We start from the raw sequence: 24,031 nt of genomic DNA on the forward strand, positions 1-24,031 counted from the left end.
GATTGATTGGTTTGGTCACAATGCTGGTGCAAGAAGTCATGTGTGCATATATGACCATGCATTTCTCTGCTTAATCCCTTCCCATTTCTCATGGCTTCCCATTGCCATGAGAACAATGCCCAACCTCTTTCCTCTGCCCTGTGAAACCTCAGCTCTCACTCTTTCTCCAGAGTCCTGGATGCCTCAGCTGTACTGAACTTCTTTCAGTTTCTTGAACATGCCAGTCAGATCTTCTGGGTCTTCATCTAGAATGTTTTGCCCTCCCACACCTCCATCACCCCTTCTGTTTTATTTCCCTGGCTAATTCCTACTATTTTTGCAGGGTTTAGTTTAGATGTTTCTTTCTCCAAGTATCCCCCTCAGGCCTTCTACACTAGGTGAGGTCTTCTTGCTACATAATTTCATTACCCTGCATTTCTTTTCCTACTTTATTGCAATTACTTTTACAACTATTGTCTTTTATCCTCTTCTGTCAGCTCCAGAAGGCAGGAACCATGTCTGTCTTTGCTCACCCATCACAGTGTCAGGCCCAAGGAGGGACTCAGTAAATATATGTTAAATGAATGAGAATCAATTCGTGAATGAGTGAATAAAAACTGCCCATATGCTTGTGTTTTATGCTACTGCAACGCAGTACTAATCTCTTTGTATTTCATGTTTTTAAGGTAAAAATGCATATCAAATCAGTTACTGATTTTGAATGGCTAAAACAGAGTAGATTTTACTTTAAAGAAGATTTGGATCAAACAGTGGTGTCTATTACAGATGTTGATTTTATTTACCAGAATGAATTTCTGGGATGCACTGATCGTCTTGTTATCACTCCATTAACAGATAGGTAGGAAACTCCATTTTTATTATTCCATTTTTGTAATTAAGTCATGTGCTTAAAATTGTTTTAAAATTGCATTTGAGGGACTTCCCTGGTGGCACAGTGGTTAAGAATCTGCCTGCCAATGCAGGGGACACGGGTTTGAGCCTTGGTCCGGGAAGATCCCACATGCCACGGAGCAGTTAAGCCTGTGCACCACAACTACTGATCCTGCGCTCTAGAGCCCGCGAGCCACAATTACTGAAGCCCGCTCACGTAGAGCCCATGCTGTGCAACAAGAGAAGCCACCGCAATAAGAAGCCCGCGCACAACAAAGAGTAGCCCCCACTCGCCGCAACTAGAGAAAGCCTGCGCACAGCAACGAAGAGCCAAGGCAACCATAAATAAATTAATTAATTTAAAAAAATTGCATTTGAAATGTTAACAAAAGCATTGCTGTCATGTGGGGTCCGTGCTAGCTCATCAAAGTCTAACAGTGAAACAACCATCCTTGTTAGTTAAATGCACATACACATTACATTTTTATGAAATAGAAAAAGATAAAAGAATAAAAGCACTCTTGGTTGTTGACTAAGAGTAATTTAGTAATGAAGTTTAGATTGCAAGATGGACAAATGTCTCTAGAACCATAAAGGGGGTCATTAGAATTGCAAAGAAGGAAAGGACCTTGGAGGTGGTCTAGTTTAGTCTCCTGTTTTTTCAAATGTGGAAATTAATACCTAAAGTGATGTTTCTTGGCCAGGTCTGAATAATAAGTCAACGGCAGATCCCCTCACCATTCTTTCCAATATAAGACACTAGACAAGAGCTGGGTTTTTTCATCTTTATATGTCCCGCAATTACCTGGTTCCATATGCTGTGCATAGAAGACAATACACGTTTGTAGAATTGACTTAAATTGGGTCATAGAACAATGAATTCTGCTGTTACTTTAAATAGGGCTGCCTCCAGGTAAAATTGTGATACAACCAAATTATATCTTCAACCTCCTCTAGACTCATCCAACCTCCCTTTATATGCCCAGTCCCATCGAAGCGTAAATTTTTCAGGGTGTTTTCCCTTCAATCGATGTTTACATATAAAGCTTCATGTCTTACGAAGCTTTACTAAGTTTGCTTAGATCTGAAGTAAATATAACTGAAGCTGGATTAGGGATACAAGGAGATTCATTATATTGTTCTTTTTTTTTTTTTTTTGCGGTACGCGGGCCTCTCACTGTTGTGGCCTCTCCCGTTGTGGAGCACAGGCTCCGGATACTCAGGCTCAGTGGCCATGGCTCACGGGCCCAGCCACTCAGCAGCATGTGGGATCCTCCCGGACCAGAACACGAACCTGTGTCCCCTGCATTGGCAGGTGGACTCCCAACCACTGCGCCACCAGGGAAGCCCAGATTATATTGTTCTTTACATGTGTCTAAATGAGCGAAACATTTCATAGTAAAACGATTTACTTGCAATGGTGTGCTGGAGCTGGCTTGTACCAGCTTGCAAGAGCCAACGTCATGCATCTCTTCCCAGTTTTGTGCTATCACATTGGTAGCTTGTTATCAGCCATGGTGGAAGTATTTATGCCACAGAAATCAGCAGACATAAAAATCAGATTTAGGGAATTCCCTGGCGGTACAGTGGTAGGACTCCATGCTTCCACTGCAGAGGGCACGGGTTCGATCCCTGGTCAGGGAACTAGAATCCCACATGCCATGTGGCATGGCCAAAAAAAAAAATCAGATTTATTTTTGTTCCTGGAGAGCCCATTGTTAAACATCTGCCAGTACACTGCTGCTTATTTGGTTCTCTGACTTAGGGTTTATCATGACCACAATGGAAGGAAGGCCTGCAGGTTTTTTACGTCAGAGTTGAGTGATTTTGCAAACACTGTATTACTTCTAATGAATATCAGATACTCCAGCCTTGTTTGGTTGCCTGTCTCTTATGTGGGCTGCTCAAATTCTAAAACAAACAGGCTCATTCCAATCACACTGGACTTTTGCTTGTGCTTTACTGTAACATGTGTTATCCCATATTCACAATGCTTTATCTCATTCACTTTCGCAGATGCTATATCACTTTGGCACAGGCTTTGGGAATGAACATGGGAGGGGCTCCAGCAGGACCTGCGGGCACTGGCAAAACAGAAACTACGAAAGACATGGGAAGATGCTTGGGAAAATATGTGGTCGTGTTTAACTGCTCAGATCAAATGGATTTCAGGGGGCTAGGAAGGATTTTTAAAGGCAAGTGTCAAACACTTATTTTTGGTGAATTTATTTTTATTGCAATTAAATGTTATTTTCTGATAGAAGTCTAAAATGGTAGTATCCCACATAACCAAAATTAATATAGGTTGATGCATATGATATTGCCATTTTTCTGGGTCAGAATGGCAGGATATCATCAATTTAATATTGTTCAGTATTATTGCTGGCATTACAGTCCATGAGTTGAATGTGTATTAGATGATGAAAATGGAATCTATTACTGCCTGAAACAATGGTGGAGGAGATAAGATCAGGATAGCAAACTGATTACACATGTGACTTCCCTTCCTGCATTAAATCCCATTGAAATGAAAGATTTTTATTATTTATTTATCTACTTATTTTTGGCCACGCTGTGTGGCTTATGGGATTTTAGTTCCCCTACCAGGGATCGAACCCGGTCCCTCTGCAGTGAGAGCATGGAATCCTAACCACTGGACCACCAGGGAATTCCGGAAAAATTTTTTTAAAGGATGGTAACGCTAGAAAACAAGAAGTGGGGGGGCTTCCCTGGTGGCACAGTGGTTGAGAGTCTGCCTGCCGATGCAGGGGACACGGGTTCGTGCCCCGGTCCGGGAAGATCCCACATGCTGCGGAGCGGCTGGACCCATGATCCATGGCCACTGAGCCTGCGCATCCGGAGCCTGTGCTCCGCAACCGGAGAGGCCACAACAGTGAGAGGCCTGCGTACTGCACAAAAAAAAAAAAAAAAAAAAGAAGGGGGTGCACCACAAGATGGGAAATTTTGAGAATATCTGGAAAGATAGATGGTTTCAGATGGACAAAGAAAAAAGATTAGAGAGCACTTCAGTCTTAGAACTCAGTGCTCTGTGGTCTTCTTTCGGTGATCGCATGTAGACCCAAACTTTAAATACTATCTAAATGATCAAATTTACATCTTTAGCTCAGACTTACCTTTGAAACTCTGGATTCACATAATACAACTGATATCTACTCCTTGACATCACCACTTAAATATCTAACAGGTCCAGATTCACTGTATCCAAAACCAAACTCCTGGTCTTCCCTCCCTGTATCTACTTCTTCCTCAGCCTTTCCTGACACACTAAACACCCACTCCATTCTTCCAGATACTTACACACAAATCTTTGACTTATTCTTTACAGCTCTCTTTCCCTCATACTCACGTCCAACTGTCAGCAAACACTATTAACTCTACCTTCAAAATACATCCAACACCAGCCACCTTCTATTATCCCCGCTGCTATCATTCCTAGTTCATGCCAATCATCATCTCTCACCAGTGCTACTCCAATAAGCCTCCTAACTGGTCTCCCTGAGTTTACCCTTGTGCTCTCCATTCTAATCTCAAAACTGGTTCCTTCCAATTGTAAGTCAGATCATGACACTCTTCTGCTGAAAGCTGGGCACTGGCCTCACTGAGAGTAAGAGCCGAAATCCTTATGATGGTCCTGTATTGTTTTATACAGTCACACCTGCTCCTTCCCCATTGCATGGCTGTGACCTTCTGACCTCATTTCCTGATACTATCCCCTCACTCTCTCTACTACAGCCACTTTGACCTTTGTGATGTTTCCCAAACATCCTGAAGTACACTCCCTCCTCCATATGATTGCTGTTCCTTAGATTCTTCCCCAGATATCCATCCACATAGGTCACTTGATAAAGGGCAACCCCAGCAAACATCATACTGTCGAAAATTTGAAAGCATTTTCTTTGAGATGAGATATAAGATGAGGATTTCCATTACTGTTAGTTCTACTTATCACTGTATTCTGTATCCTGCCCAGTTGCAGTAAGGAACAACAACAATAGCGACAACAAAAATACGAAGACTGGAAATAAATAAATATAAAATATAGTTATTTACAAATGATATGGTAGACAGTAAAGAAAATTCAACAAAACTATAGAAAGTAGAATTTAGCAAGTTCACTTGAATATGAAGTCAACACACAAAATAAATTTTATTTTAATTAACCACGCACAAAAAAAAAGAAAATGAAAATTTCAGAAAGATATCATTTAGCACATAATTAATGGAGTGTGGTATTTGTGTAGGGGTTGATAAATAGACCAGTGGAATATGGTAGAGAATGCAGAAATAGGCCAGGGACACTTGACATATGGAAAAGGTGGTATTGAAAACCAGTGATGAAGAGATTAGCTTTGCAATAAGTCATTCTGGTACATAGATGATTAATATTTAACAAGGGAAATTGGATCCCTACATATATAAAAATTGGATCCCTATAACATGTATAAAAATCAGTTCTGGGGATTAAACACTTAAATGTGGTAGGCAAAACATATATGGCTTTTAGAAGGTAATAAAGGCAAATATCTTTGTTCTCAGGGTAGAAAGGGACTTTTTATACAAAAATTACAAACTACAGAGAAAAGATTGATACATTTAAACAGGGTAAGAGAATATCCCTGTAATAGATACCATGGGATTGCTCATCCAGCTCTTATCTTTAGTTACTTGCCTGTTGGATATATATACATTGTACAGTTCAGATTTGAACTGAGCAGTTCCACTTATACAGAAATTTTTTTTTAATTAATTAATTTATTGACTTTTTGGCTGCCCTGAGTCTTTGTTGCTGTGCGCGGGCTTTTCTCTAGTTGCGGCGAGGCTACTTTTCCTTGCAGTGTGCGGGCTTCTCATTGGGTGGCTTCTCTTGTGGAGCACGGGCTCTAGGCACGCGGGCTTCAGTAGTTGCGGCCCTCGGGGTCAGTAGTTGTGGCCCTCGGGGTCAGTAGTTGTGGCACACGGGCTTAGTCTGTGGCATGTGGGATTTTCCTGGGCCAGGGCTCGAACCCGCATGCCCTGCACTGGCAGGCGTATTCTTAACCACTGTGCCACCAGGGAAGCCCTACACAGATTTTTTTAAACTAAATACATACTACAGTACTACACGATCTCAGGTTGGTTGAATACCTAGATGTGGAACTGTGGATCTGGGAGGGCTGACTGCAAAGTTATATATCAATTTTTGACTGTGTGGAATGTCCATGCCCCTAACCCCTGCGTTGTTCAAGGGTCAGTTGTGCGTGTGTGTGTATATATACATATATATATATATAATTTTACAGTCTTTTGTGATACATCTCTAAGAAGGAAAAAAAATAAGCTACAGACTGAGGGAAGATATTTTAACCTGTATAGCTGACAAAAGATTGATATCCAGCATTAAGAAAGATTTTCTTCGGACTTCCCTGGAGGTCCAGTGGTTAAGGCTCTGCGCTTGCATTGCAGGGGGCAGGGGTTCAATTCAATCCCTGGTCGGGGAACTAAGATCCCTCATGCCGCATGGCGTGACCAAAAAAAAAAAAAAAGAAAGAAAGAAACAGAAAGAAGGATTTTCTTCAAATCATTAATAAATGCAAAACAATAATGGGATAGCATTCTCACTCTTGCCAATTGGTAAGAATCAACAAGTCTGACAAACCACTGTTGGTAAGGGTGTGTAGAAACTAACCCTTGGTACTTCTTCTTTGTGTGTAAGTTGGTAGCACTGTTTCAGAGAACAGCAAATAAATCAAATTTATTAATTTGATTATATACTGTATGTATTTATACTGTATATGTACAGTATTTTATAGATATATAGAAAAATAGATACATACACAACAAATTTTGAACGAGCAAAGTACGTAGCATTTGTGAATACACGCATAGGAGCAGTAGTTTAAAAACATGCATAGGAACCATTGACATCAAATTCAGGGTAGAAGTTAACCTCTGTAGAAGGAGGGAGTGTGGATCCAAGAGAGACATACGTGGACTTGAACCGTAGTTCTAATATTTTATTCTTTAGGATGAAATCTGAAGCAAAATTGTTAAGATTTGATAGGTGGGTACATGGGTATTCATTATATTATTCATTATAATTGCCTGTCCTTAAAAAAAAATTAAACCCAAAGAATCACTTTTTAATCAAAGAGAAAGTTCTTCTGTGGATCACTCCTGGCTTAAGGGTTGAAGATGGTTGAGAGAAGCAGACTAGAGCACCAGGTAAATCCAAGAATGCCAAAACTATAGCAGAAAGCAGAGAAAAAGAAAAGAAAGTGGCTATCTCCAGTAGTTTTCCTCCATGTAAAAGGTCTGAAGTGGGAGTCCTGACAAAGATCAGTGCCAGGTGGAGGCTTGTGCCAGAGAGGCAAGCACTGCACCAGGTCAGACCTCATGCTCCAGACCCAGAGGGTAAGCTCTCCTGCCTCTCTCATCCCTTCCCCCAAATCACCAGAGGCAGCCATGCATCCTGCAAACAGGAATTTGCATTTGGAATGAGGAAATACACACACATGAAGAGATAACCAAGTATCATAAAATATTTGAAGGCATTAAGGAGGCACTCACAAACAGCAAGGAGACCTACTGACCACTTAACTGATTAATAGAGGAAACCAAAGAAAATGCAAAAGTAACTAAAATTAATGGCTTTAGAGAGATTCAAGAATTTACCACATACAACCAACTAAAGAAAAAATAAGCTGCTATGAAAAGAATAACAATTGGAATAATCAGAACTTGAAAATAAAAATTGAGAAAAAATAAAAACAAAAAACCGCTGTTGAGTTGGAATATCTAGCCAAGAGAGTGTATTGCAAAAAGAAATGGAAAGTTTGAAAGAAAAGTGTAAGGGCCATAGGGGTAGGTATATAAGTTCCAATATCCACATAATGGAAATTCCCAAAGGAGAGAGAAGAAAAAGTGTGTGGGGGGGTAGGTGGGGGGAAGCAATAATAAAAGAAAGAAGAGCATTTCATGCAGTTGAAAATAATGAAGGTTTTCATCCTTAGAGAATAGACAGGAGCAATGTTCTCAATATCCAGGTCTTCCTTCGTGCTGGGTTTTGTAAGAAATAAATAAACATCCTTTTGACCATTCACTGTCTCACCTAGTTTCCTGGCATTTCTCTCATTGCAACAAGAAAGGAACAGAGTGATCTGACCCAGAAGGGGCATCCGTTATTTTGTTAATTTCCCGCAATATTATGGCCGCTTCACCCCCATCCCCACTGGAGGTGGCACATCAAGACGGAATCAAATTTTTGTCACCCTTCAGCATCCCTGGTGTAATGATGTGTCTATACTTTCATTTTGGCAGTGTACTATTTTCATTGTTTTGGTGATGAGGTACAAATAATTAAACCTTTGTATATCACTGGAATTAACTAAGTCTTTGTAAACAGCCAGGTATGAAATTTACATAAATTGTATTTCAATATAAAATTGTTTGAGAGTGCTTTGGAGAAATGATTGCCATCAAGAAGATATATTACAAAGTAAAACTTATCAGATTAACTGTTTTTCATACCAGGTCTTGCACAGTCAGGTTCTTGGGGCTGTTTTGATGAGTTTAACAGAATTGAATTGCCTGTATTATCAGTGGCAGCCCAACAAATTTACATTGTTTTGACAGCAAGAAAAGAGAGAAAAAAACAGTTCATTTTTTCTGATGGTGATTGTGTTGATTTAAATCCAGAATTTGGAATCTTCTTAACAATGGTGAGAACATAGGTTTATATATTTTAAAATTTTTTATTGAAGTAGTATAGTTGATTTACAATGTTGTATTACTTTCTGGTGTACAGCAAAGTGATTCAAAGATATTCTTTTTCATATTCTTTTCCATTATAGCTTATTATAAGATATTGAATATAGTTCCCTATGATATACTAAGACCTTGTTTTTATCTATTTTATATACAGTAGTTTGTATCTCTAATCCCAAACTCCTAATTTATCCCTCCCCCACCCCCTTTCCCCTTTGGTAACCATAAATTTATTTTCTATGTCTGTGTGAGTCTGTTTTTGTTTTGTAAATAAGTTCATTTGTATCATATTTTAGATTCCACATATAAGTGATATCATATGATATTTGTCTTTCTCTGTCTGATTTACTTCACTTAGTATGATAATCTCTAAGCCCATCCATGTTGCTGCAAACGGCATTATTTCATTCTTTTCACCTCCTTGGTCAGGTTTATTCCTAAGTATTTTATACTTTTTGATGTGATTTTAAAAGGGATTGAAGAACATAGGTTTTAAATGCAATTTATTGGTTTAATTGTTACAGACTCAAATAAAAGTAAGCATATATTAGTGGGTAAATGACTGACAATCCAGGGGTCAGAGTATAGTCCCTGTTATATGATTTTTTTTGAGTAGTAAAAATAATCCAGACAGAAGATAAAATAGTGATATGTTAAAGATAAAAATAGCTACTGTTTATTGAGCACTAATTTTGTGTAAGGGGATGGGCTAAATATTTTATATATTGTATCAGACAGGGGGGAAGCTAAAATAACAATCCCTCAAATTTTAGTGGTTTTAAACCTCAAGGATTTATTATTCTCTCATGCCCCATGTCCACTTCGGGTTGATGGTGTCGGGGTGGAGAGGGCAGGGGATGCTTTACATGTCCTTACTCTGGTACTGTCTCAATCGTTACTGGCTGTTGTAGCAAAGGAAAAAGAGAACAAGAATTATGCTCTGGTTCTTAGGGTTTCTGTCCAGAAGTGACACAGGTCACAACCATTGGTTAAAACAATTTACTTGGCCATACCTAACTTTGAAGGGTCAATGAGGTATAGTCCCGTAGTATTTTGTATGGCAGATATTTTATAACCAAGACACCCGAGGCTCAGGGAAATTAAAAAAACTTGCTCAAGTCACACAGCTAGAGAAAGATGTTATTGTCTGTCTAACATCAAAACCTGACTACTTAACCTCTACACATGGCTTTTCTCTGACACTTAATAAAGGATGATGGAAATGATTTAAAATTTCCAAAATAATTCAGCAAGGTCCTGTACCAAAGTATTGTAACAAATTCAGTTACCGTGTGATTGAGGGCAGAGCTTTGTGATACAATGTTGTAAAGACAGAAAACCAAAGGCATGAATAAATAGAGGTGTTTATAAATTGGAGAAGTGAAGTTAATGTTGAACTGGTTTTACTGATGCTTTTAAATGATCTCTATTCTGTTAAGTCTCTAAGTTGCAAGATAATACAAGTACTCTGAGTTTTAAGTGTCCTGAGTGGATAAAGATAAATTATAGGAAGAGCAATCAGAAAATTTTCTGATAAGCTTTAATGTAAGCAAACAACCAGTTAAGCAGTTGGGGGTAAATATTAATAATCCTGACGTGATCAGTTATAACTCAGGAAATTAGATGAAGAAGTTTACTCAGTGTGATGCTGTGGCTCAGAAGAATTTAAAAGAATCTTAATGTTCCCTTTGGATTAAGAATAATATTGGAAATATCAATTAGATAATTGCATTAGGCTGTGAATAACTCAGACATGAAAAATAGTGGCTTAACATCTAAGGATGTATTCTCTTAAGATCCTTCAGTGTTTCTACACCATCATGGTTTCCATCTTCAAGGCTACCTTATAACCCAAGATGCTACAGAAGCATCTCTGTTGCAGCCAATTGACTGAATCAACTGCCTTCAAACCGACATCAAGGATATTTCATACACTGTGTCCCTTTGTGACTCACAGTGTAGAATTTAATCACATCAGCTGCAAGGCAGGCTGGGAAATGTGGTTTTAAACCTGGGTGGTGATGCACACAGCTTGCAACTGGGGTTCTGTGCCTAAGGATGAAAAAAAAGTGTATTGAGGGGCAGCCAGTAATGTTTGTATTCCCAGCACCTAGCAAGTTATCTGGCCTATTGACAGTGTCCAGTAAATGCTCAGGGACTGAAGGTTTCTTCATGCACGTTCCTAAAATAACTGCCTCCTCTTTGCCTTACTTGCCTTTGAACCCTCTAACCTTTCCCTTGGGACTTTTGGTTCTGACCTGTCCTCAGACTTTTGCTACTTATTAGGTTCCTTTCCATCTCTACTTTTGTCCTTTTCAATGTTTTTCTCAACATTCCTGTCTTTATTTCCCTTCATCCCCATGTTTTTTTTTAAATGATACTTTGTCAGCCACAGAACTCTATAATTCTCACTGCAAAGGATAATTGAAGAGATGAAATAAAAATTACCTAAGTAAACTGATGAATTTTCCTTCTCTTTCGATAACATATTTTAGATCATAATTACCCCAGTATTTACTCAGTTTTCTTTTCTATTTCCTTTTCTATTTTCTTAATAAATAGATACACAGATACTTAATTTTTGCTATACAGAGTGGTGTGTGTGTGTGTGTGCATGTGTGTGACTTTATTAGTATAACAAAAATGGAAATAGGTAAGAGGGAGTGATGTGACATTAATAAATGTGGATAGTCCAGTACACATTTTTGTGAAAATAGGGACATTTTATGAATCTAATGTTTTTCAATACCCTCTTAGAATCTGACTTAGGGATTTGAAATGTATTTGTATTCATGAAATGAAAATTATATCAACAATTAAAATTAAATAATTTTAATTTTTAGAACCCTGGATATGCTGGGCGCCAGGAACTACCAGAGAACTTAAAAATTCAATTTAGAACTGTTGCTATGATGGTTCCTGATAGACAGGTATGCATCAGGATTTAAAAGCATAATACAGTTTATGTTCTTTACCTGTTTTTCACTAAAGTTGAAAAATCTCACTGTATTAATTTTCAGATCATTATCCGAGTTAAACTTGCAAGCTGTGGTTTTCTTGAAAATGTTATCTTGGCTCAAAAGTTTTATGTACTTTACAAACTCTGTGAAGAGCAACTTACTAAACAGGTAACTTTGTATATCTATTTTCCCCCTAGCAGAAAACTTGTTTTTTAACTTTGCAATTTTACCTTGATACATGCTAATTAGGGAGTTAAAAAAATTCCTTAACTCTTTTCTAAAGCATATTTATAATTAATTTGACCTATTAATTACATATTTTTATTTTATTTTATTTTTTTAAAATATTTATTTATTTATTTTTGGCTGCACTGGGCCTTCGTTGCTGTGCGCCGGTTTTCTCTAGTTGTGGCGAGCAGGGGCTACTTTTCATTGTGGTGCACAGGCTTCTCATTGCGGTGGCTTCTCTTGTTGTGGAGCACGGGTTCTAGGGTGCGTGGACTTCAATAGTTGTGGCTCACGGGCTTAGTTGCTCTGCGGTATGTGGGATCTTCCCAGACCAGGGCTCGAACCCATGTCCCCTGCATTGGCAGGCGGATTCTCAACCACTGCGCCACCAGGGAAGACCCCTAATTACGTATTTTTAAAACTTTCTTAATTTGAAATAATTATAGATTCACAGGAAGTTGCAAAGAAGTGTACAAGAGGTCCTGTGCACTCTTCACCCTGCTTCTTGCAGTGTTGACATCTTATAACTATAGTACAGTAACAAAACCAGAAGATCGACATTGGTACAATAAACAGGAATTACTAAGACTTCACCAATTTTTCATGTGCTTGTGTGTGTGTGTGTTTGTGTGTGTGTAGTCCTATGCAAACATGTGTAGATTCATGTAACCACCACCACAGCCAACATACACAACTGTTTATCACCACAAGGTTCCCTCCTGCTACCCCTTTATAGCCACACTCACCTCTCTCCCAAATCCGTATAGCCCCTTGTAGCCCTAATCTTTTCTACATCTCTATAATTTTGTTATTTCAAGAATATTACATAAAGGGAATCACATAATATGTAACCTGTTGGTCATGCATTTTAAATGGTTGCCATTCAGACTATCAGACTGTATTGTTCTCAAAAGATATTTAAGGTGTGAACACTGTATCATACAGCTTGATCTTTCCAGAGGAGTGATCATTTTTCAGTCAAAGGAAAGGCGGGAGAATTGAGCTAATAAAACTTTGCCACTCAGCCACTCCAAAACTATAGTGTATAAGTATCAGAATATCTACCTATATGTAATACATAGTGAGTCTACATGTAGAGTTTTTCAATTGAATAATCTTTTTTCTTTCTTTTCTCATCTTAGGTTCATTATGACTTTGGGTTGAGAAATATTCTATCTGTACTGAGGACACTTGGATCTCAAAAAAGAGCCAGACCAGAAGATAGTGAATTAAGCACCGTCATGAGAGGACTAAGAGATATGAACCTTTCTAAATTGGTATCTTTCTTCTCTGAATTAATTTCTCTTTCAGGATTTTGACCTGGCTGACAAGTGGGGGTTGGCTCATGTGAAGCTGTTAACGTTAAAAATTGCAGGGAAGTGGGACTTCCCTGGCAGTCCAGTGGTTAGGCCTCCACGCTTCCACTGCAGGGGGCACAGGTTCAGTCCCTGGTTGGGGAACTAAGATGCCACATGCTGTGTGGGCGCAGAAAGAAAAAAAAAATGCAGTGAGGTTACCACTGAGCTGAGCTTTCAGAGGAAGGCAACCCCCCTCCCCCGCAAAAAAAACGCTATGGCTTTGTATGACCCACATGGGCTGCAAGTGCATCCTTTTATCAGTTGTGTACCATGAAACAGGCTTCATCAGTGGGCTCCAGCCCCCAAATGTCAGTCCATTATTCATAATGTAACACAGATTCTAAATATGAAAATCTGGATTCATAGGGAACCATGAAAGCTTTTTTTGCTTTCTCTGTATGTGACTAGCTTAGCTATGTCTCTCCCAAAACACCAACACCATTTCTGTTTTCCAAATGTGCATTAAAAGTTTGCTGTAGGGCTTCCCTGGTGGCACAGTGGTTGAGAGTCCGCCTGCCGATGCAGGGGACGCAGGTTCGTGCCCCTGTCCCGGAAGACCCCACATGCCGCGGAGCGGCTGGGCCCGTGAGCCATGGCCGCTGAGCCTGCACATCCAGAGCCTGTGCTCCGCAATGGGAGAGACCACAGCAGCGAGAGGCCTGCATACCGCAAAAAAAAAAAGAAAGTTTGCTGTAGAGATTATAATAATTATTTCACCGATTTCATGCTTGTCACAATTACAGCCAAGCTGTTTTAAACTGGTTGACGGACAGGTTCATGTGGCTTTTATTCAGGGGCTTCTATATGCTATGTATCATGTCCATGCCCTAGGAGTACAAGGTTGAGAAAGAAATGGATCTTAGGGGCTCGCATTCTAGTTACAAAACTAACAACTAACATCTATGTAGTTCATGACTATTACAAAACCTATTCAGGGGTGTTGTCTTGTTTGAGTCTTACAGCCACTCCGGGGGATATGGGTGGCTATCGTGCTTATTGCCATTCTCCTTATGGGAGAGGCGCGTGTGTAGGACTCACCCATAATCACAGTCAGTTGATAAGCTGGAACAAAAGTCCACGAGACTTTCTGATGCTAAACCCTCTGCTCCCTCCAGAGTGTAGCTCACTGCCTCCATTAATAATGGTACTCCTGAAACTTCTAGATGAGAGTTCCAGAAAGTATCCGGAGACCCTCCCCCACCAGAGAATAGGAAAAATTCAGAGGGGGTCAGCAGTTGGGCATGGGGTGATCTCGGTATTAAAGATGTGGTAAATAAGGATTGGAGTCCATTTACTCCAACCTGCTGCTTTCGAGAGAGGCAGAACGCTGCTCTGATGCAGTTTTCCAGCCAGTGTTGGATGAGCCAGACATGCAGGGTTACAGATCTTTTCCTAATTTAAGTGAAGTATTAATACTCTCTTCTCATGGGATTGGGACTATTACTTGCATGTTTTTAAGGTTAGTGCATATACCTGTCTGTGGGAAGCAGAACATTCATAGGACAAAGAAATGAGATCAGACCTTGGAGCAGTAGACTGGAGAAGACCTTGAATGCCAGGGAACTTTGGGTGCAATGCTGTAGGTAATGTGGATTCCGTGGTGGCGTTTGGGAGAAAGTACTAGAGCATATACATGTGGCTAGGAGAGTAATAAAATGGTTCTTTGGGCATGAAGTGATAAGTGCTGTGAGCTTCTGCTACAAGCTTCATTGTTGACTGAATGAGTAAATTTGTTCTCTGCCACCTTAGGTTGATGAAGATGAACCCCTGTTCCTCAGCTTAATCAATGACCTGTTTCCAGGATTACAACTAGATAGTAATACTTACGTGGAACTGCAAGCTGCAGTAGCCAACCAGGTTCAACTGGAAGGTTTGATTAACCACCCACCCTGGAATCTCAAACTTGTGCAGGTAAAACATTTTTAATCTGTTATCAGTATGATGCTCAGTGGGTGTTGTTAAAGATTGTCATTTGAAGAGAAGAACTTGTGAAATTAGTCTTACTTAATGTAAACGTTGAAACTAAATTAAAACACATCATTGCAAGAAGAGTCCTCAGTGAGAGGTGTTGGTCCCAGAGATGTTAGCGTGGATTTATACTAATCAAGCAGTTACTGAAGTTACTTACACCTGATGAGGTTAGGTTAGGTAGTAACCAGAATCTCGAGAACAGTTGGGAAGGGATAGTAGCTTATAAAAACGCAGGGAGATGGAATGACCCAGCTGGCTCTTGTGCCAGTTGGGCAGCATCTCCCATAGCTGGGGGCCTTCATAGGGCATGGAGCCTGAGGAGTCTGGGGGTGGTACTTTGCTCCTGCTTTGTGTGTGGGCATGTTCACACCTAAACTCAACCCTTTGCCTGTGTCTCTTGGTGTGTTTCTGTCCATCACATTTCATCCTTGTGACAACCTACCAATGATTTTACCAAGCAGAGCCAAGAAGCCATAGCAGAGATGCTGAATTAAATCACCATGAGCTTGATGCTTTGGGGGTATTTTCCAGGGCTTTTGGAAAATGAAGGTGCCGAAATTGTGGAGAGTTAAAAACTGCATTTGAAAAAGAGCGATTCTTTTTTTAACTTACTCTTCTTGCCACATTGTAAGCAGTTCAAGTGTATGAAACAAATCCAAATCTTACAAGGAAATATATAGGGAAAACAAAGTATTTTTCATCATCTATGTTTTGGAAACCGTTAAACATTTTTTTTAAATTTCTGGGAAAACATCATTTTACATGTGATATGTATACAGTATATTGAGTACTGAAATTTTAGTCACCTCAGTCGGTGGGGCACTAGAATATTGTGTTTTTATTTAATGTCAAACACATTACTGTTGAGTATAATATGGCCAGTACCTCTGCTGCTTTTAAACTATGGATTACAGAGGTAATACATTTCTACCTAAAATGTGAGGAGAATAACTCAAATTTTACCTCTGATCAGTTGTGAGACCTTTGAATTGTTATTTTTATTAAAAGAAAAGATAGGATATTGTAATAGACACTGTCCATGTTCTTATTATGTCTTCTTGAATCTTTTACCATATCCATGCGCCCCTTCCCCCGCTTCTAGAACTGTGATTCCAATCCCACATATATATACCACTCTCTGCAGGAGGGTTCACCAACCCCACATTTTTTGACAGGCACAAAGCGCAGGCAGTGCATGGGAGTTTATTTTCCCCTGCTCCCAAAACAACCTTCTTTAGTTAAGGACTTGTGGGTGATGCAGTAGGAAAGTCAAGCTCTCCTGCTTCCAGATGGAACAAACACAGAGGTGTAACTTATGTTCCAAAGTGCCCCTCAGGGCCAGTCTTAAGTCTCCCTGCTACAGGATTTTGTCCTCAATCACACCTTGTTTGACCTCTCCCCATTTTGTCCTGCTTCCCTTACTCCATTAAAAGTTTCCCTGGTGAACACTCGCTTGCACAGGAATCCTCACCTCGAGCTGTGCTTCTGGGGAACCAGAAGGCTGGTGTGTGTTTAACTTGGGTCTTGGCTGAGTTGGTTTGTATTGCTGCTTCCCACCACCGGGGGGCAATATCACCACACAAACTGCTCCTTATGCATCAGCAAACTAAAATCACAAGGAACAGTAGTTTGAGACTCCAAAACTAGATCCTGAATTAATTATTTCCAAAATGTAATTAAAGTTCCACATTGTCATTACTTTATCACTTATATCATTTTATAACATGCCGCTCATTTGCTATCCACCTCTAGTAAAACAAAAAAAAACATTTTTGGGGGGCATATTCTCTTCTTTTAAATAGTGAACAAGTTACTTTAATGAAAAGCCTATTTAAAGCTTTTAAAATTTCTGCACACAACTTCTATGAATGTCAGAAAGAGACTCATAAGTTACATTTTTCAATTGATTATCTCATTGTGTAGTTATATGAGACGTCTCTGGTACGCCATGGTTTGATGACTCTTGGGCCCAGTGGTTCTGGGAAGACAACTGTTATAACAATCCTGATGAAGGCACTAACAGAATGCGGAAGGCCTCATAGAGAAATGCGAATGAATCCAAAAGCTATTACGGCTCCTCAGATGTTTGGAAGACTGGACACAGCGACCAATGACTGGACAGATGGGATTTTTTCTACTCTGTGGAGAAAAACATTAAAAGCTAAAAAGGGTACACATAAACTCTTTTCTGGTGATCATTCTTTTCCCCTGCCAGTTTATCAATAACACAGTATTGGTTTAATTTTCTGTTTTGATTATCTGCAGGTGAAAAGTAATTTTCTGTTTCCATTATTGGCAGGTGAAAACATTTTCCTCGTTTTAGACGGCCCTGTTGATGCCATTTGGATCGAGAACTTAAATTCTGTGTTGGATGACAACAAAACCCTCACACTGGCCAATGGAGATCGCATCCCCATGGCCCCTAATTGTAAGCTTTTGTTTGAAGTCCACAATATTGAGAACGCCTCTCCGGCCACGGTTTCTAGGATGGGCATGGTCTACATCAGCAGCTCTGCTCTCAGCTGGAGGCCAATACTGCAGGTGGGGACGACAGACCCAAAGAAGCGCGTTCAGTGTATTTCCACGTCTCACTCTCTTATAAACAGAGACTCTGTTTCTTTGCTGCAGGCGTGGTTGAAGAAGCGTACAACACAGGAAGCTTCTGTATTCCTAAGTCTGTATGATAAAACATTTGAGGATATATATACATTTATGAAACTGAACCTCAGTCCAAAAATGCAACTCTTAGAGTGCAACTATATTGTGCAAGTAAGTTTTTTTCTTTGTACATTCACGACTTAGATGTGAGATTCCCCCCCCCACACCCACACACACCACTCAGTTGCAGTTTAGAGGTATCTGAAATGGAAAATTCGCGCAGTCCATCAGAATCTTTCTGTGATGTGGAAGTGAAGGCTCTGAGAAGTTTGATTCCTATTAAAGATCTTACTGACACTCTTACCGCCATCTCTTCATGAGTTTCACTTCCCAGGGCGGTATTGTCAGGGGAAGAGGAATGAACTCTTTCCCATCGTCAAGCTTAGTATAACCTTCCCAGAAAGAGTGTCCAAAAATGAGAGTAGACTAAATAAATAAAGCTGGAAGTTCTACAGAAAAGCACAACAAGGAGCTGGCAAGCAGGAAAATTTGGGTGGCAGTCTTTGCAAATTTACTAAATATATTAGATAGGGAAAACCTTTGAACAATTCTCCAAGTATTTTGTAGAATTATGTTTTTCCCCCTCTTCTCAGTTTTTCTTATTAGTCTTTGGAAGAAACAGAACTAATCATAGATTTTTCAGAGGCTCTCCTGATTCTAGTCCATAGGTGATCTCTCATTATCCCATTCTAGTGCTTTGATTTTCTCTTAGTGTGAGGGATGTCAGTCAGAGAGGGTGGGTAGCTTAGAACTGATACATGAGGCCCAAACGTAAGTGCAAATCTTATCTTGAAATAATTTTCTTATGAAAGGCAAAGGATGTCTTACTATAGATAATTTCTTTCTGATGCCATATGGGGTTTGGCACACTTTTTATTAAAGGGGCAAGTAAGTGTTTTAGACTTTGCACAACTTTCTGTCTCAGCCCCTCAGCTCTGCAGTTGCATTGCAAAAGCAGCCAGACACAATGAACGGGTGTGACTGTGTTTCAGTAAAACTTTATTTGCCAAACAGGTGGCTGGCCCCTGGGGCACAATTTGCTGAGCCTTACAACATGTTAAAATAAATAAAATCTTTGATCTATGAAATTTGGAATACCCAAACTTTAGAAACAGAAGCTACCTTAGGAAACATCTAGTCTAGGCCTTTTGCTTTTTAGATCAGGAAACTGAGAGTCAGAGATGTTAGTGGCATGAGACGGGATACCTCCAGATTCCCAGTGTGGTGTCCTTTCTGCTAGATCATGCAGTCTGCCTAAAGCAGAATGGCCTTTCTTCTAAATGCTGCTAGCTGTAGGACACTGATCAAGCAATATCTGGAGATATATTTGTTTTCTTCTCTCTTTCTCTCCTTTTAAATTTATTATTGTTTTTAAATGTTTATTTAAAATATCTAAATACAAAACTTTATTTTATTGTATTTTAAATATTTTCAGTCTCTCAATCTTCTGGAAGGTTTAATTCCCTCCAAAGAAGAAGGTGGCATTTCATGTGTCGAACATCTTCATAAATTATTTGTGTTTGCTCTAATGTGGAGTTTAGGAGCCCTTCTGGAATTGGAAAGCAGAAACAAGCTTGAAGCCTTTTTACGAAATCATGAAAGCAAGTTAGACTTACCAGAAATACCTAAGGGCACAAATCAAACCATGTATGAGTTTTATGTTACTGATTATGGTAAGCACAGTGACTTATACCTGAAATAAAATGACTTTTTTTTAATGGAAAAAAGATAAACTCCGTAAACTCTTCTGTGGGGAAATATTAAACCAATCCTGAAAAACATAATTGCTAATACCATTTTTAAAGGTCATATATGCAAGGAACAGTAGGATTTTGCATATGGGCCAGGCTGGGAACAGTTATAGAGGCTCTTGACTTCTTCTTTTGCAGTGGTCTCAGTGAAATCTAACATAAATAAGTTAGCAACACTTCTTACAGCATCTATTTTCTCTTGCTTGAAGAGAAAGTGTAGCAGTATAGAGAACACAGATTCTTCATGTTGCAAAGCATGGTAATTAATGCTCATGACAGATCAGTCTTAGAACTTCTCTGTTGGAAATGTCAGAATAAGCAGAGAATGAACCAAGCAGATGGGATCCTACTTACACGTCGCAGACTCGGCAATGTCCAGCGCTGTCACCTCAGTCCCCTAGCCTCCTGTGTGTGGTAGGGCCCAGCTCACCTCTCCCTAAAAGAAACTAACAATTAAATGCACCCTTAAATCTAGAGCCAATCCAAAGATGGTTCTTTGAAAAGCTCGATAAAATTCGTAAATCTCTTACCAGAGATATCAGGGGAAAAAAAGAGAAGACATAAATTACCATGATTCAGAATGAAAGAGGGAACATTACTACAAACCCTAAAGACATTAAAAAATAAGAAGTGAATATTAGAAACAATGTTATGAAAATACATTTGACAATGTAGATGAAATGGATAAATTCTCTGAAAGACACAAACGACCAAACCTCATCAAGAAGAAATAGATATCCTAAATATCCCTATATCTACTAAAATTTTTTGATTTATAGTTAAAAACCTTCCCACAGAGAAAACTGCAGGCCCAGGTGACTTCACTGGTGAAGTACATCAAATTCTTAAGGAAGAAATAATACCAATTCATTCTGCATAAACTGTTCCAAAATATAGAAAATGTAAGGAAGAAACACTTCCCATCCCACTTTATAAGGGTTTGTAAGTGTTGTCCTGATACCAAAAACAGAGAAAGACATTACAAGAAAAGAAAACTATAGGCCATTATCCCTCAGGAATATTGACACACATTTCTTTTTATTTTTTTATTTTTTTATTTTTTATTTTTTTTGCTTTATAACAAATTTAATCAGTTATACATATACATATGTTCCCATATCCCCTCCCTTTTGCGTCTGCCTCCCACCCTCCCTATCCCACCCCTCCAGGCGGTCACAAAGCACCGAGCTGATCTCCCTGTGCTATGCGGCTGCTTCCCACTAACTATCTACCTTATGTTTGGTAGTGTATATATGTCCATGCCACCCTTTCACTTTGTCACAGCTTACCCTTCCCCCTCCCCATATCCTCAAGTCCATTCTCTGGTAGGTCTTGACACACATTTCTTAATACAATTTTTTTTTTTTTTTTTTTTCTTTTTGCGGTATGCGGGCCTCTCACTGTTGTGGCCTCTCCCGTTGCGGAGCACAGGCTCCGGACGCGCAGGCCCAGCGGCCATGGCTCACGGGCCCAGCCGCTCCGCGGCATATGGGATCCTCCCAGACCGGGGCACGAACCCGTATCCCCTGCATCGGCAGGCGGACTCTCAACCACTGCGCCACCAGGGAGGCCCTCTTAATACAATTTTAACAAATGAAATTCAATAGTATATAAAAGGTTAACATATTGAGTTCCAGTGGGTATTTATTCTAGGGATGGAAGGTTGCATTAACATTTAAAAACCAGTCAGTGTAATTCACCATATTAATAGACTAAAAACCAAACAAATTATATAGTCCTCTAAATCAATGCAGAAAGAGCACTTGGGGACTTCCCTGGTGGTCCAGTGGTAAGACTGTGCTCCCAGTGCAGGGGGCCTGGGTTCGATCCCTGGTTGGGGAACTAGATCCCACATGCCTGTCACAACTAAGAGTCCACATGCCACAACTAAGAGTCTGTGTGTTGCAACTAAGAAGTTCGCATGCCACAATGAAGATCCCACGTGCCGCAACTAAGACCTGGCATGGCCTAATTAATTAATTAATTAATTTAAAAAAAAGCATTTGATGAAATTTAACATCCTTCCATGAAAAAGAGTACACTAGGAATAGAAACTTTATCATTCTGATAAAGAATATCTGCAAAAAATCTAACATTATACTTAATGGTGAAAGACTGAATACTTTCTTCCCAAGATCAGGAACAAGACAAGAATATTCCTTTCTCACCACTTCTATTAGACGTTGTACTAGAGGTTCTAGCCAGTGCAATAAGACAGTAATAAACATGAACAAACAAATGAAATACCTATAGATTGGAAAAGAACAAGTAAATCTCTCTTTATTTGCAGATAATATAACCATCCTTGAAAAAATTAGAACTAGTAAATGAGTTTATCAAGGTCACAGAATGAAAGAATATATAATAATAATTTGTATTTCTACACGCTCACAACAAATTGGAAATTGAAATTTTAATATACCATTTAAAATAGCATTCAAAAAATGAAATATATAGGGATAAATTTAACAAAATATGTGTAAGATATGTGTACTGAAAACCCCAAAATTGCTGAGAGAAATTAAATAAGTCCTAAATAAATGGAAAGCTAAATCACATTTACAAATCAGAAAACTCAGTATTTTTAAGATGTTATTTCTCTCCAAATTGATCTGTAGATTCTGTGCAATCATAGTGAAAATTCCAATAGACTTTTTTTGGTTGAAATTTATAACAGAATTATAAAATTTTATGGAAATGCAAAGGATTTAGAATAACCAAATCAATTTTAATTTTTTTTTTTTTTTTTGCGGTACGTGGACCTCTCACTGTTGTGGCCTCTCCCGTTGCGGAGCATAGGCTCCGGACGCACAGGCTCAGCGGCCATGGCTCACGGGCCTAGCCGCTCCGCAGCATGTGGTATCTTCCCAGACCGGGGCACGAACCCGCGTCCCCTGCATCGGCAGGCGGACTCTCAACCACTGCACCACCAGGGAAGCCCCCAAATCAATTTTTGAAAAACAAAGTTGGAGCACTCATACATCCTGATTTCATTAAAATTAAAATTAAAATCTATTTGAAAGTCACTATGAAAATAAAATTCCCATTCCAGCCACAGAATGGGAAGAAATGTTTGAAAAATATATATCTGATAAAAGAATTTTATCCAGAGTACATAAAGAACTCTTGCAATTCAATAATAACAAGTGGACAGCCAATCCAAATTTCTTAAATAGGCAATAATTTTAAATAGATGCTACACCAAAGAAGATTTATGAATGGTGAAAAAAGCACATGAAAAGATATTCAACATGATTGGTCATCAGGGAAATGCAAATCATTACACAGCCACTAGAATGACTAAATTCTAACTAATTTAATGGCTAAAATTAAAAGGTTAATAATACCAAATATTAGAGAGAATGTGGAACAGGTGGAGCTCTCACATCCAATAGTATATCCACTTTGCTAACTACACAATGGTACACAATATACAGCCACTTTGAAAAACACTTTGGTAGTTTCTTAGAAGTTAAACATGCACTTAACCATAGAACTCCGTAATTTGCAAGGAAAGTTGAAATTGAGGTTATTCCCCCAATGATGAATGTTTGCTTTGCTACTATCAAATGTGTGCTCCTCTGCTCTCTTTCCATGCATTCTTTATACACAGTAACTTTTTGGGTACAATTCTGAATCATGGTATCTTTTGGAAGATCTTTAAAATGGCAGTTAAATTCAAGAATGCAATACCAACAATGCAGGTCATTCAATTTAAATGGCAAAAGTATGAACATCTCTCATCAAGTTTGCATAGCCAGCAGCGATTCTGACATAATAGATTGAAAGGAGCATTCCAGAGATGATAAAATGTAAATAAAATATTTTTCTTAGAATTGATGAAATGCACTTACAATAATTATTATAACAATAATATCAGTCAGTAAATTAGCAGTGACTATAAGTCAGGAATTTGGGCACTCTATTAACACTAGTTTTAGGGCCAGGTTTATGTTTTCCCATTTCTCATGGCAAACATCCTATGTCCAGTAATCTACAATCCCTTTTTTGGTCTTTCCCATCCTTTTAGTTAATGTGGTTTTCCTACTAGATACTAAACATGTCATTGGTTGTAATTCCATTTCAGACCAAGATCTCTCTAGATAAATAATTAGCAATTTAAAGCTGACTTTGTAAAGAGGCAAAAATAAATTTAAATTATCAAATGCCACATACATTAGATAAGCAGATGTGTTAATGTGTCTTACAAAAATGTTTTAAATATTTATATATTTCTGTTAATTGTTTATAGCACTTGTGTTTTGTATTGAGATAACTTCTGAAGAATGCCATTTTATTAAGATCAGTTTTACTTATTGTATAGGTGATTGGGAGCATTGGAGTAAGAAACTTCAGCCATATTATTATCCAACTGACAGTGTTCCGGAATATTCATCAATTTTGGTTCCAAATGTTGACAATGTTAGAACAAATTTTTTGGTAGACACCATTGCAAAACAGCATAAAGTAA

At 38.9% G+C, this 24,031-nt stretch overlaps 1 protein-coding gene across 1 annotated transcript in view; it reads left to right on the plus strand.

The window, feature by feature from the left end:
• DNAH8 (dynein axonemal heavy chain 8) overlaps nucleotides 1–24,031 on the plus strand; it is a 343,843-nt gene that overhangs the window by 164,122 nt on the left and 155,690 nt on the right. Inside the window, exons 43-54 of the mRNA XM_081246835.1 lie at nucleotides 666–838; nucleotides 2,887–3,065; nucleotides 8,401–8,588; nucleotides 11,478–11,564; nucleotides 11,655–11,762; nucleotides 12,965–13,099; nucleotides 14,930–15,091; nucleotides 17,075–17,321; nucleotides 17,451–17,692; nucleotides 17,780–17,920; nucleotides 19,245–19,482; nucleotides 23,885–24,027. Coding sequence (XP_081102961.1) covers nucleotides 666–838; nucleotides 2,887–3,065; nucleotides 8,401–8,588; nucleotides 11,478–11,564; nucleotides 11,655–11,762; nucleotides 12,965–13,099; nucleotides 14,930–15,091; nucleotides 17,075–17,321; nucleotides 17,451–17,692; nucleotides 17,780–17,920; nucleotides 19,245–19,482; nucleotides 23,885–24,027 — 2,043 coding nt within the window. The remainder of the gene's footprint in view (nucleotides 1–665; nucleotides 839–2,886; nucleotides 3,066–8,400; nucleotides 8,589–11,477; nucleotides 11,565–11,654; nucleotides 11,763–12,964; nucleotides 13,100–14,929; nucleotides 15,092–17,074; nucleotides 17,322–17,450; nucleotides 17,693–17,779; nucleotides 17,921–19,244; nucleotides 19,483–23,884; nucleotides 24,028–24,031) is intronic.

This window comes from Mesoplodon bidens (genome assembly GCF_964165515.1).
Source record: "Mesoplodon bidens genome assembly, chromosome: 10".
Lineage (NCBI taxonomy): Eukaryota > Metazoa > Chordata > Mammalia > Artiodactyla > Ziphiidae > Mesoplodon > Mesoplodon bidens.